Source organism: Diplotaxodon limnothrissa, linkage group LG23 (assembly GCF_057381915.1).
Source record: "Diplotaxodon limnothrissa isolate DT_005_m linkage group LG23, D_limnothrissa_male_GT1.1, whole genome shotgun sequence".
NCBI classification, from domain to species: Eukaryota; Metazoa; Chordata; class Actinopteri; order Cichliformes; family Cichlidae; genus Diplotaxodon; species Diplotaxodon limnothrissa.
The window spans coordinates 28443742-28460572 of NC_140617.1; the positions used below are offsets into that span (position 1 = coordinate 28443742).

Genomic DNA, 16831 nt, shown 5'->3' on the forward strand with positions numbered 1-16831 from the left:
GCTCCTAAAACAGTCAGTGATCCCTGTTGACCTCCCTCGGCTTTTATTACCGCTAATCATTTATTTAAGCTCAGTTTTTAAAACCTTAGGATGTAACTACAGCCCAGCCCATGCAGCAGTATATGAATGACTAACCTCGTATTGTGGATAGATTATCTCAGTTGTTCTCCTGGCTGAAGTTTGGTCCTTTTACAGCATCCTGCCATGCGATTACATTTGTTCCTGACCACCGAGAACACTCACGTTAACTTTTATCGAGTGGAAAAAAAGTTAGCTTGTTTATATTATGCTAACATAGCTGTGTCGCTAGCGGTCACGTAGCACATCATTATATACCAGCTAGCCCAACTTCAGTAACCCTACAAACGTCGCTGCTGTTTAGTTTTCTGTCTTCATTTATGCTGGAAGTGATAGCAGAGCTGTACGTTTTAATTTGTTTCCAAAACCCCGCAGTCAGGACATGCTATATTGTATTTAGATAGAAGCTAGCGAGCTAACTTCCTGCTAACTTCTAACTCCGTTAAATGTCATAAATTCCGTTTTCATGGATGCCTGGATGTTAAACTCAATTGTTACACCTGGTAGAGCAGAACGCTGATTATTTTATTAAAGATGAAAGACTTTAGACAGTTTTTCAACTCTCAGTAATGCCATAGTGATCGTTTGATATATGGACCTGCAGCAGAGTTTAGGCCCAGACACGGCTAGTGACGTCAGACTTAACGACCGGATACAGTCAGCAATACTGGCCTTGTATTTACTTGATATCAGATGGATACCAAACATTTGCACTATGGCAGAGCGCTACTTTGCGGTAATATTTAGGACATTTAACACCAGGATTTGTTAACTGCTTTTGTTGTAGCAGATGAAGATGGTGCAGGTGGTGACATAAAATAAATGCGTGGGCTGTGACAAACACGTCAAGCTGTGCACTGATGGAGCTTCCACATGCTGTCGGCCATGAAGAAGAGACAGAAAAGGAATGAAAGACAAAAAGCACCTTCATGATCATAAAACATCTCAGCCATATTCAAATCGTTCCATCATGCCTTCACACTGAAATGAGCTCAGATAATGTGAGATATTCTCGACCTACGTGGATTAAAGGACAAAACCCTTAACAAAATATCAAGAGTTGTGAATCGTGATCACAGAAAGAAAAATGTTTGGCATATTAATCATCGCACACTAGCTTTAACCTTCGCGTGGGCGGTAATAATGCAAGCAGATTGTTTACATCTGGTGCTCTTTGCAGAACGTTTAGCAGAAGTGAGCATTAAAGTGCCACGTGAGAAAGAAACAAGGCTGTTTTCTTTGTGGAAGCACGTCACGCAGGATTCGGTTTGGTAAATAGGAATGCCTTTTCTGCCTCCTGTCCAGCAGCGTGAACAGAGATCATCAGACCTTCCTCCCCTCGGCACCTTTCCCCTACAACTGAGAACAAACAGCCTCCAGAGGAAGCTCACTGTAGTTGTTTGTACTGACAAATGTGATGCGAAATCTCTACACAACACAGATTAATATCGTCACATTGATCATCCTGTTAATGCTATTGGCTGAGTCCTTAAACGCAAAGTGGTGACAAGTCCGATTAATCTCAGTATGCTAATTGGATGTTAGAGGGTTGAAAGCACTTCCTGTGTGTGTGTTTATATGTAAAAATGAAGGCATCCACCCTGCAGGTACCAAACCTTTAATAATGTTTTTAATATTTAAGGTTTTATGCATCAACATGTAATAAAAATCTTAAAATTATGTAAATACAACTTCAGATGAATAACAATACCCTGATAAACCTCACATTTCAGCAGCCTGTGGAACCACCTTAACAGTTAATGGTTTTCTGTGTGACTTTATCAGTTACATCATTTTGGAGTTACTTTGGCCCAGTCTTCTTTACAATGTTCCTTCATTTCATGTGTTTATGCACAGCTCTCTCAACTCCCCACCACAGCATTTCAGTCAGGTTGACATCTGGACTTTGACATTGCCACTGTAACACCTGTTGCAGACACGCTGCTAAGCTTGGGATCATTGTCCAGTTGCATCACTCAAAGGTGCCAATATATTTATTCGCTCATCGTCGCTCACTCATCACACATATGCACCCATTTATTGCTGTTGTTAAGGCGCAAGAAGCCGCTGCAGTATTCTCCTGAACAGCAGGAGTCACCACTCAATATTGCGCCATATGCGCTGAAACAGGAGGAGAAAAGTCAAAATCGGAAGCATGGTCTGATGGTCGATGACTGCAACGTGGCCAAATCAAGGCAGATCACATGATCCTCATTCTCTACCTCTTTACTTCTTTTTCATACAGTCTCTTCATCTTTTTCACATCAGCTTTGATTCAAAACTTTCTTTTACTATTGTTTTAGTATCTCCAGTCGATCTTTCTCGCCGTAGTGACGCAGACTTCACCACTCTCTCCACTTCACCTCCAGGTGTTTCCTTATATAGAAAAATGGTGAGGCTGTATGCAGATAATGTAAAGAACGCTCAAGTTGATGCTCTGTTGATTTAGCATGAGTCTGATTTACTAAAATACACACAGCTGTAAGAACAAAATCAGCTGGTACACATGTGGCATAAATGTGACGGCAATTTTGCCCGCAAACTGTTTTCTTTGTTCGGGGTAACGACATTCGCACACATATTAGTAAGTGAGGGACATTGTTCCAGAAGCCTTGTGGTTTGTTCAGATGTTCTCATGGCAGACCTTTCAAACAAGCCATACTTATTCAGTCCTTTTCTAATTGTACTGTCATGAACTTTAATATTTAACATGCCAACTGAAACCTGTAGAGTCTGAGATGTAGCACTTAACAGAGGTGGGACCAAGTCATTGTCTTGCAAGTCTCAAGTAAGTCTCAAGTCTTTATCCTCAAGTCTCAAGTCAAGTCTCAAGTAATGTCAGGCAAGTCAGAGTCGAGTCTCAAGTCACTGGTGTAAAAGTCCGAGTCAAGTCACAAGTCTGAAACTTTGAATTTCAAGTCCTTTCGAGTCTTTAAAAAAAAAAAAACGAAAAAATAATGTTGCAGTTATGCTAAATGTAAATATTAGACCATGTAATTTTAAAATCTGTGTTTTTCTCAACACATGACAAAATAGTGAACTTAGAAAATATACACAAATTGTGAAATTGCACCTCTTTAAAATGCAGCTCAATTAAACCTAGCTCCAAGAATAATTTTCACCGACAGTTCTGAGATACGCTGCATGTTATTCTTGGATGCGGTTGTAGGACCAGCTTTAAAATCGCATGACAAAAATATCATACACATTAAAAAAAACTGTATCACCAACGTAGCCTGGACAACATTTGCTAGTTAGATGAAGTCAGCTATCTCATCTTAGCATATTTATTTCAATTCAATTCAATCTTTTTTTTTTTTTTTTTTATAAATTTTATTTTCAGTCACAGCAGCATGTTAACAACAAAACATTGAACATACAGTAGTTTGCTGTTCAGTATTTACAATACCCCAAAAGATAACAGAAATAGAGAAGGAAAAAAACAAACAAACCAAAGAAACCCCTACAAAACAACAAAAAACAAACAAACAACAACAAACAAATAGAAAAATAAAATGTATAAGGGACATTCAGCGTACAGTTAGCTATGATAGCGATATAGAGATATGGTATCTGGTCATGATAAGGTGGTCATTTTAAATGTTTCCATGTACATCAAGAATGGCTGCCATGCCCTAAGAAATTTGGTGGTTGAACCTGCCAGTGTATATCTCATCTTTTCTAAATGTAAAAACCTCATGAGCTCTGCAAGCCACTGTTCATGTGTGGGAGGAGCTTCCTGCTTCCATCTTAAAAGTATAAGGCGCCTTGCGATAAGTGAAGCAAAGGCAATAGAATTCGAATAGCATTTTGGCAAAGTGATGTCTTGAGGTATCACCCCAAAGATAGCCGTTAGAGCAGAAGGCTCATATTTAACGTTATACATCTCTGACAGAGTGTTAAATATAGACACCCAATAGGTATGAAGATTGGGGCATGTCCAAAAGGTATGAAGGAGCGAACCTGTTTCTGCTTTACATCTGTTACACAGAGGGTCAGCTCCTGGATAGAACTTGGCTAACTTTTCCTTGGAGATATGTAATCGGTGTAGGACCTTAAATTGAAGGAGCCCATGCCTGGCACATATCGAAGAAGAGTGTACCCTCTGGAGAAAAGATTGCCAGAGCTCATCTGTTATAGTCATCCCAAGGTCTTTCTCCCACTGTGCTTTAAGGATGAAGAGAGAAGGAGATTGAAGATCTAATAGTATAGCATAGATTTCTTTAATCGCCCCTCTCTTATGAACGTTTATATTAAAAATTTTATCCAAAGAAGTTTCCTCAGGTAGTTCCGGAAATGAAGGAAATCGACTCTTTACAAAGTGACGAATTTGTAAATAGCGGAAAAAATGTTGCCGAGGAACATTAAACTGCTTCAGGAGCTGCGTGAATGAGGCAAAAATCCCATCTACAAAAAGGTCTTTGATATTTCTAAGGCCATTACTTTCCCATATTTTAAAGGCAGAGTCCATCATGGAGGGTGGGAACATATGGTTTGAGCAGATAGGTGCTTTAATTGACATTAAGTGTAACCCCAACCTTTTCCTACATTGCACCCAGATTCTGAGCGAGTCATACAACAAAGGGTTACGTTTATAGGTGTATAGTTCTAATGGGAGAGCTGAACTCAACAAAGCTGATAGGCAAATTTTGCCACAATTGGATGACTCAATTTGGAGCCAAGCTGGAGTCTCTGTAGTAACATTACTCATCCAGTACAGCATATTACGAATATTTGCTGCCCAATAATAAGACTGAAAGTTTGGCAAGGCTAATCCACCCATTGGCCTAGTCCTCTGCATGAAATCTTTACGAATTCGTGGACTTTTGCCATTCCAAATAAATGCAGAGATATGCTTATTCAGTGTTATAAAATACTTATTGGGTAAGTAGCATGGGATACATTGAAATAAGTAAAGGAACTTGGGAAGTATGTTCATTTTGATAGAATTGACGCGGCCAATTAATGACAGTGGTAAATTGTTCCACCTCTGAAGATCTGTCTCAGTATTTTTAAGCAGCGGGACAAAGTTTCTTTCATAAAGATCTTTGTATGAGTGGGTAACCTTAACCCCCAGATAGGTCACATACCCTGATTTAACGCTAAATTGAAAACCTGAAAATGAAATCTTTCTGGCTATAGAGTTGACACAGAGAAGTTCACTTTTATGCAGATTTAACTTGTAACCTGAAATATTACCAAAACATTAAAAAATGGCAAGAGCACGGGGAAGAGAGCATAAAGGCTCTGACATATACAGCAGGAGGTCGTCAGCATATAAGGATATTTTGTGCTCCTGGTCACCTCTGAAGATGCCCTTAATGCAACTGTCAGCTCGCAGTTTAATCGCCAGTGGTTCAATTGATAATGCAAAAAGAAGAGGGGATAAGGGACAACCTTGTCTCGTACCACGGAGAAGTGGGAAATAAGAAGAGAATAACGAATTTGTTCTAACACGTGCCATAGGTGAGGAGTAAAGTAACTGAATCCATGAAATGAAATTAGGGCCAAATCCAAATTTATGCAGAGTATAAAACAGATAATCCCACTCCACCCGGTCAAATGCCTTCTCAGCATCGAGTAATAAGGCAATTTCAGGGGTTGTAGTTGACTTGGTGTGTAATATGTTCAAAAACCTGCGCAGGTTGAAAAAACCATGCCTACCCTTCACGAAACCTGTCTGATCTGGAGAAATTAACAATGGTAGATGTTGCTCTAGCCTGAGAGCAAGTGTTTTTGACAGTATTTTTAAATCTACATTTAAGAGTGATATAGGACGATATGATGAACACTCTAATGGATCTTTATAATTCAATTCAATCTTAATTGGCAGACTTCATGTCCATAAAAACAAGACAAAAAAAAACCAAAAAAAAAAACACACACACACACACACACAACACTCCCCCCCCCCCCCCCCCCAACACAAGGTATACACCATTAAATATATATATGTATATAAATAAGTATCTAAAACATTTGTAAAAACATAAAACCATAATATACATAAAACACAATTACTTAAAATAAATCAATAAATACACAAACACTTTAACCAGTGCTTTCTGAGACTGGATGAGTAACGGGAACCACTCACTGTCGGATCTGTGAGTGCTAAAATTATACTGTTACTCGAACCATCCAGTCGTTCTCTAAAATTGAACATTAGCTTCCTTAAAAGTGCTTTAAAAGTCCAAACACCCACAGCTACAAACATCTGGCTGGCACTACCACTTCTAGGTATCCTGCAAAGGATTCTCATCGCATCATTATATGCAACATGCAGCTTCTGCATGCTACATTGTTTGTAGGATGACCACAAGGGGGCAGTATATAGCGGTGTGCAATACGCTTTAAACAAAGCCACTTTAACTGGAAGTGAACAAAAGCTGAATTTGCGTGCAATAGTATTTGCCTGCACATAGAGCTTACACCGTTGTCTGTATATGTCATCATCATCATTCATTTGCTCAGTAATAAAGTGACCGAGGTATTTCACCTTTTTATGAACTTCAAGAGTTTTTTGTGCCAGTTTAAACAAAGGGAAATTTAGCTGTTTATCCTGCTTGGTTCTACATATCAAAACAGCACTTTTAGCAGCATTGTACTCAATGTCATATTGCACACCATATTCAGTACAGACATTAAGAAGATCCTGTAACCCAGCACTGCTTGGACTAAAAACAACCAGGTCATCTGCATACATAAGATGATTTATCAGTGCTTTACCTAATATACACCCAGTGTTACAGGCTCTCAGTTGTATGGACAAATCATCAACATACAAATTAAATAAAATTGGAGACAAAATCCCACCCTGTCTGACACCATTGCTGACACCAAAGGGGGCAGAAATACTGCTTCCCCATTTAACCTGCATGTTCTGATGAGCGTACCAGTAAGAGAGAATCCTCACGATGTATTGAGGAACTCCCCATCTCTTCATTTTATCAAAAAGTTTTCTGTGGTTCACTCGATCAAAAGCCTTAGAGGCATCAATGAAAGACATGAAGACAGATGAATTTTTAGCCCTGTACAAACTGACTATTTCCTTGAGTGCATATATGCACATGTCAGTGCCGTGCTTTGAAGCCAAACTGATTATCCAGAGAAGAGATGAACACACTAACTCTGTCAAACAAGATTCTTTCTAACACCTTAGATAAAATACTGGCTAGTGCAATTGGCCTGTAATTATCCAAGCAGCTCACTTTTGCAGCTTTGTCCTTCATAACTGGTACCAGTAAAATACACAGCATTGAGTCTGGTAATATGCCATGAATCATAAACCCAGTGAAACAGAGTGCTAAAAGAGGAGCTAGCCTTAAACTAGCATGTTTTAAATGTTCTGCAGTGATGTGATCCAAACCAGAGGATTTATTATCAGACAACCTATGAATGGCTTCATATACTTCATGTGTCCTTACACTTATTGTGTCATTACTCATGTCAAGATTGTCCTCATATGGTTCACTTTTTATACAGTTAAACAACGCACTGTAATGCTGTCTCCATAACGCTGCAATGTTATCTGCCCCAGAAACACCTTCAACAGTTGATGGTAGAGATGGTTTACAGTTATTAAGAGCTTTCACCTCTTTCCAAAAATCTGCCGTATTATTACACAGCATTTTCCTGGCCAAAGAATCTGCTCTTAGCATTTGCTCATTTTTAGTTATAAAGCGAACAGCGTACTTATATCTGGCATTCGCACATTTTTTCTGTTCAAATTCTGGGCCTTGTTTAGGTCTTCCAGCCATGGCCCAACATTTATAAGCTATGCGAGCTTCATCATGGTACATGGATACATGTTCTTTCCAGCCAGGTCTGATGTTAGGTTTCTTATGCTTATATTGTTTATCAAGCAGTGTACCACTTTTATACAGAGCAGTCACTATATCATCATACATGGAGCAGAGTAAATGTTTATGCACAGCATTCTTACAGTTGACATCTTTGCACAAAATAGCTTCTTTATTTATATGCATATTAATAATCATACGGTTCTTGGAGTGAGTGCATACACTCATGAAGTTTAGTAACTTCCGGTCACTGCAACAAGTCCAGGTACAGTTTACCGACGGATGGGTGCAGGACCTTGAAATGCACCGTGTAGAACGAAAGACCATCGTACGTATCATAAGTTTACCAATCTCACAAATCGTCGTCATAAATACACATTCCTTAACCGTTTATTAATATAACCTTTGAGCTCAACGGTAATTAATTAGTAGTGGAAATAATTTCTGGTTCATCACAGAAATGTAGCAGTGACAACAATATTGTATGCTGTAATCGTACTGGGCAATTAGTGATACAAAAAAACCTGTTTTATCCTGTGAATAAACGTATATGTTTTTGTCAATGTACCATAATAACAGAAGCGAAACGCAATATTGTGTCAGGACAATTCACTATTTATGCACAATAAATAAAGGAGCATAGCGCGACAATTTCTGTTCAGCGCCAGACTTGCTTGTAACCTATATCACCAATTATGTTATGAAAATGACGTATTAACTACTAAAAAACACTGACCTTCGTGTAAATGCTTGGAGCAGACTAACCTGTGAGCTGGAGTGTTCTGGGACGTTATATTTGATCTTTGAATGGCTGCAATCCAGGCCACCCGTCGCGTCTTTGTTACTTCGGAAACATGGCTAGAACAATTTCTCTTCAACGACATAATCCGATAACAACCGATCTCTTTACCCGTCGGCTTCCCGTGGCTGTCATGCGACCGGCTATTGCAGTTAATAATACAACGGCTTCTTGACATTTTTGTGTTTCTTTTTATCGCTGTGTGACTGATTTTAATTGAAAGCCTGCGTGCGCTAGTACCGCTTGCCACGAGTTCCCAGAATCCTTTGCGGTTCTACCCGTGAATGACGTCACATTTTCAATCTCTATATAATATGCATGTTAAATTTTATATTTGGGGTAAAATATCAAGTCTTTTCAAGTAAACCGGTTCAAGTCCAATTCAAGTCCCAAGTCATTGGTGTAAAAGTCCAAGTCAAGTCACAAGTCTTAGAACATTTTTTCAAGTCAAGTCTAAAGTCATAAAATTAATGACTCGAGTCTGACTCGAGTCCAAGTCATGTGACTCGAGTCCACACCTCTGGCACTTAAGCTCCGAGGATTGCACGGTCTGACCTTGGGGTGAATTTTCTGGGACGTCCACGCTTGGGAGGATTGGCAACTCTCTCAAATGTTCTCCATTTGTGAATAATCTTTCTCACTGTAGAACGATGGACATCTATAACCCTTCACAGACTGGTGTCTCAGACCAGCAAACTAAACTTCTGTTTTTATAGAGCCGCTCACACTTGCTGCTACATAAAACCTCAGATCTGAAGGAGGAAGTCCTTTCTTCTTCAGATGAGTGCGGCCGCTATTAATAAAGTGATTTCTAGTCTTAAGAACCACTCACGGCCCTTTAAAGTAGATATTTTCATGTATGGTACATTAAACCAGCACTTTCTTCTGTGCACTTAAGCACATTTACACCTATGACCAACTATCTTTGGAGCTTGCCGAAGCACCCAAAGAGAACGAGACTCCACCCAGACTAGAGCCATGTTGATGTCAATCCCCTATTTTACTTTTAACCCCAACTGTCTGTAAATAGTCATGTGCTATGTCTTGATTTGGAAATTTAAAGCGTTTAATTCTTGCGGCTTCTCTGTAGCCCCCAGTGTGCGACTCTGCCATATGCCACTTTGATCTAATCCCAATTATTACCAGAACATCCTGAAGTGAACTAAATCATACGGGATAAAAGGAGCTTCTACTCTAAATTACATCTTTCAAATGAGTTCAAGACCTTAAAACTTTCTCTGCATGCTAACATTTGCAGGTAATAAATCTCAACCTTCATCCTGGGCTTTCAGTTTGAAGATACACTTTCTCTGGTATTTGCGTCTGTAGGCCAATATGGTCAAATGTTTCTTAAAGACTTCACGGCTGCATAAAATCTCCATTACAGAGCCCCTTATTGACGGATTATACGGCCGTGATTATGAGCTGTGGTTTTACAGAATCGTTAAGATGAAAAGTAGATGGGAAGGGGAGAAAAAGCAGCACAGACAACCAATAAATCCAAAAGTCGTCCTTGCATTTCAAAACCAGAATCAATTGAATAAGCAAACAGCGAGCCGGGTTACTCAGCAGGCTTAGGAGGCGATTATTTTCAGGGTGGAAATGAGGATGGATTTGCGTGGTTTGAGGACAGTTTCGGCTAAAGAGGTGTTTAATGTGTTGATGTGACGCGGACAAAGTTTGATGAATAACGTCATAATACCAACCATATTTCAAATTGGTTCTTTTCCTCGATTCTATCATCATTTTACGACTTAAGCTGCTTTTTGCGATGAACACACGCTGACTTATTGAGTGTTTGAGGGGGCCGTTTGATTTGTTTCTTACCTCAGGCAGCCGGTGGTGTTGCGAAGCAGCATGGAGGACTGGAACTTGACTTTGTGCTCGTCACGGTGAGAAACACTGCTCCAGCCTGAGTGGGGGATGACCACTGTGTTGGTCAGCGTGGTCAGAGCATCGCGGATGATGGTCATCTTCACCGCGTCGCACGAGGAGAGGTTCCACAGGACGCCTGCAGTGGATGCACACAGTAAAATAAGTCAAAACTATTGTTACCTGTCCATCCATCCATCGCTGTCTATCCAGGTCTAGGTTGTGGTGGCAGCAATGTAAGATCTCCAGATCTCCCTCTACCTGGCAACCTCCTCCTCCGGCTCTTTCAAGGAAATATCAAGGTGTTCTCAAACCAGCCGAAAGGTACAATCTCTCCAGCGTGTCCTGGGTCTCCTTCCAATTGGACAAACTGCCTCAGCTATGAGGCACCATCGAGGCATCCTAGTCAGATGCCAAAACCACCTCAACTGGCTCAGTTAAATGTTGTACTCAAACCTTGAGATACTGGAACTCTTCCACTTGTCAATTAATTCCCAGCCCAGAGCAGGCACTCCACTCTTTTCACACACAAACCACTCCAGTGTGAGGTGGAGGATGAAGCTAAAAGAACCACATCGTCTGCAAAAAGCAGAGATAAGATCAATAATTTGAGCAAAAGATTTAAAATTTAGATTCATCACTCCATCAGAGCTGTTGCCACTGATTTTCAGTAATTTTCATACCTCGCTTGAGCCAAGAACTGCTTCTTGAAGCCTTGTAGACCTGCTCCTTCTTCTTTAACGACTGACACTGTACACCAGCTGAGATGTGCAAAGCTTTCCGTGAATAGGTCCTTGGGAATCCCCTTGTTGGTACAAAAATACTATTTTATGTCTGTCAAACTGTGTTATCTTTGAAATTTTTCACAGATTTCATAGACTAAAGAAATGGGAACAAGAGATGTTCTTTCGTGACAGGCTGCTAGTAACAAAGTGCCTCAAGATATAATTTAAAATCTTTTCTTAGTTGTCTGTTATGTGTAGATACAAGACTGGTTCATTTCAGTGTTAGGTGCCTTTTTTATGCTTGAATGATTCATTCATCGGTCGAAGTTAAGTGGCTTACAATCTGAAAATGGTCAGGTATAAGAACTGGACTGAAAATGAGTGAGAAAAAAAAAAAAAAAAATCAGCCAAAAGTCCAAAAAGACCTTTAGAAAGAGAACTATTGCTCAAGAGCAGGTTAAAATGACATGAAAGTTATTGCTGCTTGGAAGCAAAATGTTTTATATTGAATACAACTGCCAACCATGTCCAAGGCTTCACGTAAAAATATCCTCCATAAACGAAGTATAAAAGAGTAATAATGGGAAAAAAGCTTTGAGTTCAGTAAAAACAAGTGTTTTATTTTTAAATATGCAGCTTTGTTCCTGAATGTTATTAAGTGCAATTTGTTTTGGGGTGTGGAAGATCAAATTTAAGCAGCTACCAAAGAACAAAGTGCACCTTTAATAATCAGAGTCCCAACCCGAGCTAAAAATAGAACATTTCTGAAGCATTTCACCAGACAGAAGAGTCTCCTCTGTGGTTTGTGAAGCGTGTCTAGCAGCTTCTTATCTGCTGCCTTCAAACAGTATGTGTGGTGTGGCTGCAGAGTCCTGTTTCCAAAGCACATTATCTTAGCATCTGTCCCGAGGACTGTGCCGAGATCTGCTCAGCGCTGTGCGCCGAGTGTTTAAGCCGCTGCCGCTCACACCTCCCACAGAACAGCCGATACACAGATTAAAACACTGCCAGGCAGTCAGACGGCACCGCAGACCGATGCTCAGCCAGCAAGGCGGCCAGTCGGCCGGCCAACCAACCGGGAAGTCAACGGACCACGCTGGCAGGCGAACACCCACACACACCAGACTTTATCGTGTCAAGCTATTATTCTGAGCCTTTTTTTGTCGATGTGGACCATAGTGTTAGCTTATTTCACCCATTCAGGAATAAAAAGGCATCTGAGTTTAGAGACTGTTAGAACCAGTCCTTATCGGAACGACAGGATTTATGAGTCAGAGAAATCAACCAGAATCTAGAAATACAGTTTAAAGATGTTCGGCTATACTCTCTTAAACCTCTGCACTTACTTTAAATGACTGTCTCTAGCAATTATGAATATTTGAATGTGAATATAAAAATTTAAAGCTTGGAAACATACAGATGATTAATGTTTTCATTAGTTAAATCCAGTTTTCTAGATTTTTCTCTGCTTTTATAAATAATTAAAGGTACCCCGTGTAGTTTCTGGGCAGTAGTAGGCATTAAGGACAAGGATAGGGTCACACACATTCCTACTGTTCCCATTTATTCTAATGTTAATACATGACACCTGCTAGTTTTATGCCTGGCCTATATTCTTATCATTTAAGGTACCGTACCTTCTAAGTAGGAAAAAAATAACCTTAACAAACAAAAGAGCTACAATTTTCTGACATGTAACCCTCAAAAATATATTTGATTGCACATTTTTATGCCCATAAACATCATTCCACAATTTAACCCCAACACCATAAATACATCTTCATTTAAATCCTTTTTTTTTTTTTCCACAGTAAAATGACAAAAATCTCCCAAATCACACTGAGAAAAACACTTGAACACAGTTCGGGAATAACTTTAGCTTTAAGCATTATTTGCATTATTAAAAACCCCCCACCAATCATTACATTTAATTAACGAGATCTACAAATGATTGTTTCCTCTGTTTACTTACATTTTAAACAGTGTCACCACTTTTTCACAATTGAGGTTCAACGTAATCCCTGTGAGTTCAGGCTTCAGGTTGCTCTAAACACTCACTTTTACACAGCTTTTCTACTCTTGGCTCTGTATGACATCAGTGAGAGGGGATAACCCTAATATGGTCGTCTCAGGCAAAGAAGCCCCACCACCTGCTATACAAACCTTCTGTTTTTGATGAGAAGCAGCCAATCAGGAGAAAGTTGGGTCAAAAGGGGAGAAGCTGTAAATGAGCAGATTAGGTTGGCAAGTCAAGGCTATCGGGACGTACCGGTGACCAGTTCACGGACTTCATTGTCAGTTGTTTTCCGGAAGAGGCGGAGCAGGGCAGGCACGCCACCGCAGTTCCTCAGCGTCACCTTGTTGTCGTCGGTGGCCTTGCCGTACACCAGGTTCCTCAGGGCCCCGCAGGCGCTTTTCTGAACCTCGGCCACCTTATGATCCAGGAGGTCCACCAGGTGCTGGATCCCTCCCAGGTGACAAACCTGCAGAAGAGGAGCCGTTACGCTTAATAACGTCAATTTAAACTGCAGTGCAGAGCTTGTGTCTGCCTCTTGTGGCAGTACCCCTAATCAGTTATATTTGTTTCTCTGTTTGTTGTAGTCAAGCGTCCACGGATTTCTCTATATCAATTTCAAATTTTATGTGATGGTAGATACCAATAACAGCTCGAGCTGATTTAATTTTGGTGAAAATTAGGGTCAAGGTCACACCAACTGTTAAAAATGAGAAAAAAACAATTTTTTATGCAAGGTCTTCAAACTTCACAACAGTATACTAGGCCTTGGGTGAAAAGTACCAAGGTTCGCTAAAACATTTCAATAAACGATATGGAGTAATATATCATATGAAAGGGCCTGAGGAGAGCTGTACAACACACTTTTTATTCTCTCAATATGACACAGTATAATTTACTTTCCATCCACAGAGGACTGTCTCACCACAGACAGAAAGTCAAAAGCATTTAGCAAAAACAGGTGAAATGACTGCTGGTGACACAAAGTTAAACTTTCGGTAAATGGTCTGGTGCTTACATATCGCCTTTATACTCAACTTGACCACTCAAAGCACTTTCTAATACAAGCCTCATTCACCTAATCACACAAACATTGAAAAAGTGCTTTTATCTACACCAAAACACTTTATCAAACATTTACACAGACACTCTGATGGGTTCATCTGAGGGGCAAAGATGCACAGATAGTGGAGCCGGGAGACTGATTCAACGACCTTCATGACAGGTCGACAACTCGCTTCCCCACCTGAACCACAGCCACCCACCTTTCAGCTTCGAAGAGACTACCAATTAGAGTGAAGGATAGCATTGACTGACATATGAGGGGTGTAGCAAATATATTCAAGTGGACCATTCAGCCTGGATGGTTCATTGGTGACCAATCATCAGCTACAAAGTGATGATCAATACAGCTGGGTACCTTTCATATTTGAACCCAGTAGTGGTTTTTGATACGGGCGACACGGGCAGTTGCCGGGGGCGGCATCACGGGCATCGGCAAAAAAAAAAAAAAAAAAAAAAATTACTCTTACTCATGCTGCCCCGACATCATGCCAGGGCATATTGGGAAAGTCGTAGGCACCGATTGGTTTTCTATCGCCCATTTGCTGGGAGTAAGGGCGCCCTCCGTTTGCGAGGTGCGCCTGCTGCTTGCGGCACAGGGAGGAGAGGGCGGGGCGGCGGGGGATTCTCTGGCTGGCTGGAGCAGCATCTAATAACCAACTCGCAAAATAACACAAAATAAAAACAAACCAACAACCAGGAAAACACCAGACATCATGATACAGACTTATAATTTGCACTGATGTTTTTTCAAAATTCTATATGTGAAAAGTGAGCGCGAGAGCCCTCAGTGCACCTGCTCGCTGCTGTGCTGAAGTCAAAGTAAACTTTATGTGTGAATGTGTGTGTGAATGGGTGGATGACTGGATGTGTAAAGCACTATACAAATACAGGCCATTTACCATTTTATTGTCATCTCCGCTACATACAGTCCAGTATATAGAGAGACGAGACGACGAGGCTCCAGTTACAGCAGTACAAGTAAACGAACAATAAATATAAGAAGAGTAAGAAAATAAATATACACTTTAGGACTCGGGTAAAGGGATCAATAACAATTTAAAATTTATAATTTACAGTTTGATGATTTAAAGTCTCACACACACAACACATCGAAAGGTGAGGGGGCCTGCTGCCTCCAAGTAGAGCACATTTCATTCATAATGTTGTAAATCCAGGCCCATCATGTATTCATGATTTGAATCCTGGGAAATCCCAGAAATGCACCCTCGACAAAGTGAATCTGTGAACTAAGGTGGAGGTGTGTTAGGTTATGTTGTCGCGATCCTCGAGTTGGGGGATGGGTGTTCATACTGGAGTGCAAAATTAAAACCAATGGAAGATGGACAAGAAAAGTTCAAAGCCATCAGGTGCTCCGTTTATAAAAATGAGAAAAGAGGAGGAGGAGAAACGAGCAAAAGATACAGATAAGCAGATGTGTCATTGGATAATGGCAGGTCATCCTGAAACAATCAGAATACTTTATTAATCCCTAAGGAAATTATGTGAGTTACAGTTTCTCCAAGAAGAAATGGTAAAAATAGTAACAGTAACAGACTAAACTCCAAACAATACATTATGTTACAGATTTCACACATTTAAGAAATAGCACTAATATATACAGATCACTCAGTTATAAATATCAAGGATTAACAGAGGTGATTATAAATAAATATCAAGAAAATTGATGAGAATATTCCAGAGTAGAAAAGAGCGCGTGTTCAGCACAATATTAGTCATTGTCAATTCTTGATTTGTCCTGTTCTCATCGTGTGGAGAATTATGATGGCTGTTTGGTAGCCGTTTGCATACAATGCAGAATCTCTCTCTCTTCATGTATGTGTGTGTTTCTCTGGTGAAATTCAGTATGGCTCCAACAAGCTTTATGTTAATGTACAATCCATAATATGTTTTGTGTGTGTGTGTGGGGGGGGGGGGGGGGGGGGGTGCTAGGACCGCCACTGTTTGAACCAATACCAAACTGAAAGAGCAGGGACACAACTGGGGAGACAAAGGTAAATAAACATGGAGACAAGGCTAACTTCCACGGGAGACCCTGAGGACAAGACACAGAGACAAAAACAAAGACACAAAAGGAAACTAACAATATCAAACAAGAACCAGACATAACCTCAGAGACACTCGGAAGAACTAAACTTGAAACTAAGCGGTAGAAGAATCATGAGTCCATAACAAAACTTGATTTTGGACTTTGACACTTGAGCCTTTGTATGGACATATCTTTGAAAAGGTAATTAAAAAGAACAAGATCAGAAGCTCTGATCTCTTATGCTGTTTACAGATGTAGATTGGTTAACCAGTTCGGGGCAGATCAGGTGTAGAGATTTGTCTTTCTACCTAAAAAGCACATTTAAACAACTCATCTTCAATCTCTCTTTCCAGATATCACCCAGTTCTTTAAAAATTGTCTGAATGGTTGGGATAAAAAGTACTACACGCCAGAAGATAAAATATGCAT

At 40.2% G+C, this 16831-nt stretch overlaps 1 protein-coding gene across 3 annotated transcripts in view; it reads right to left on the minus strand.

The window, feature by feature from the left end:
- Window positions 1-16831, minus strand: part of LOC146608242 (plakophilin-4-like) — a 79946-nt gene that overhangs the window by 11222 nt on the left and 51893 nt on the right. For all 3 annotated transcript variants that reach the window (XM_085347088.1, XM_085347087.1, XM_085347086.1), the window contains 2 exons: window positions 13546-13759; window positions 10507-10690 (listed from right to left, as the gene is read on the minus strand). In XM_085347088.1, coding sequence (XP_085203214.1) covers window positions 10507-10690; window positions 13546-13759 — 398 coding nt within the window. The remainder of the gene's footprint in view (window positions 1-10506; window positions 10691-13545; window positions 13760-16831) is intronic.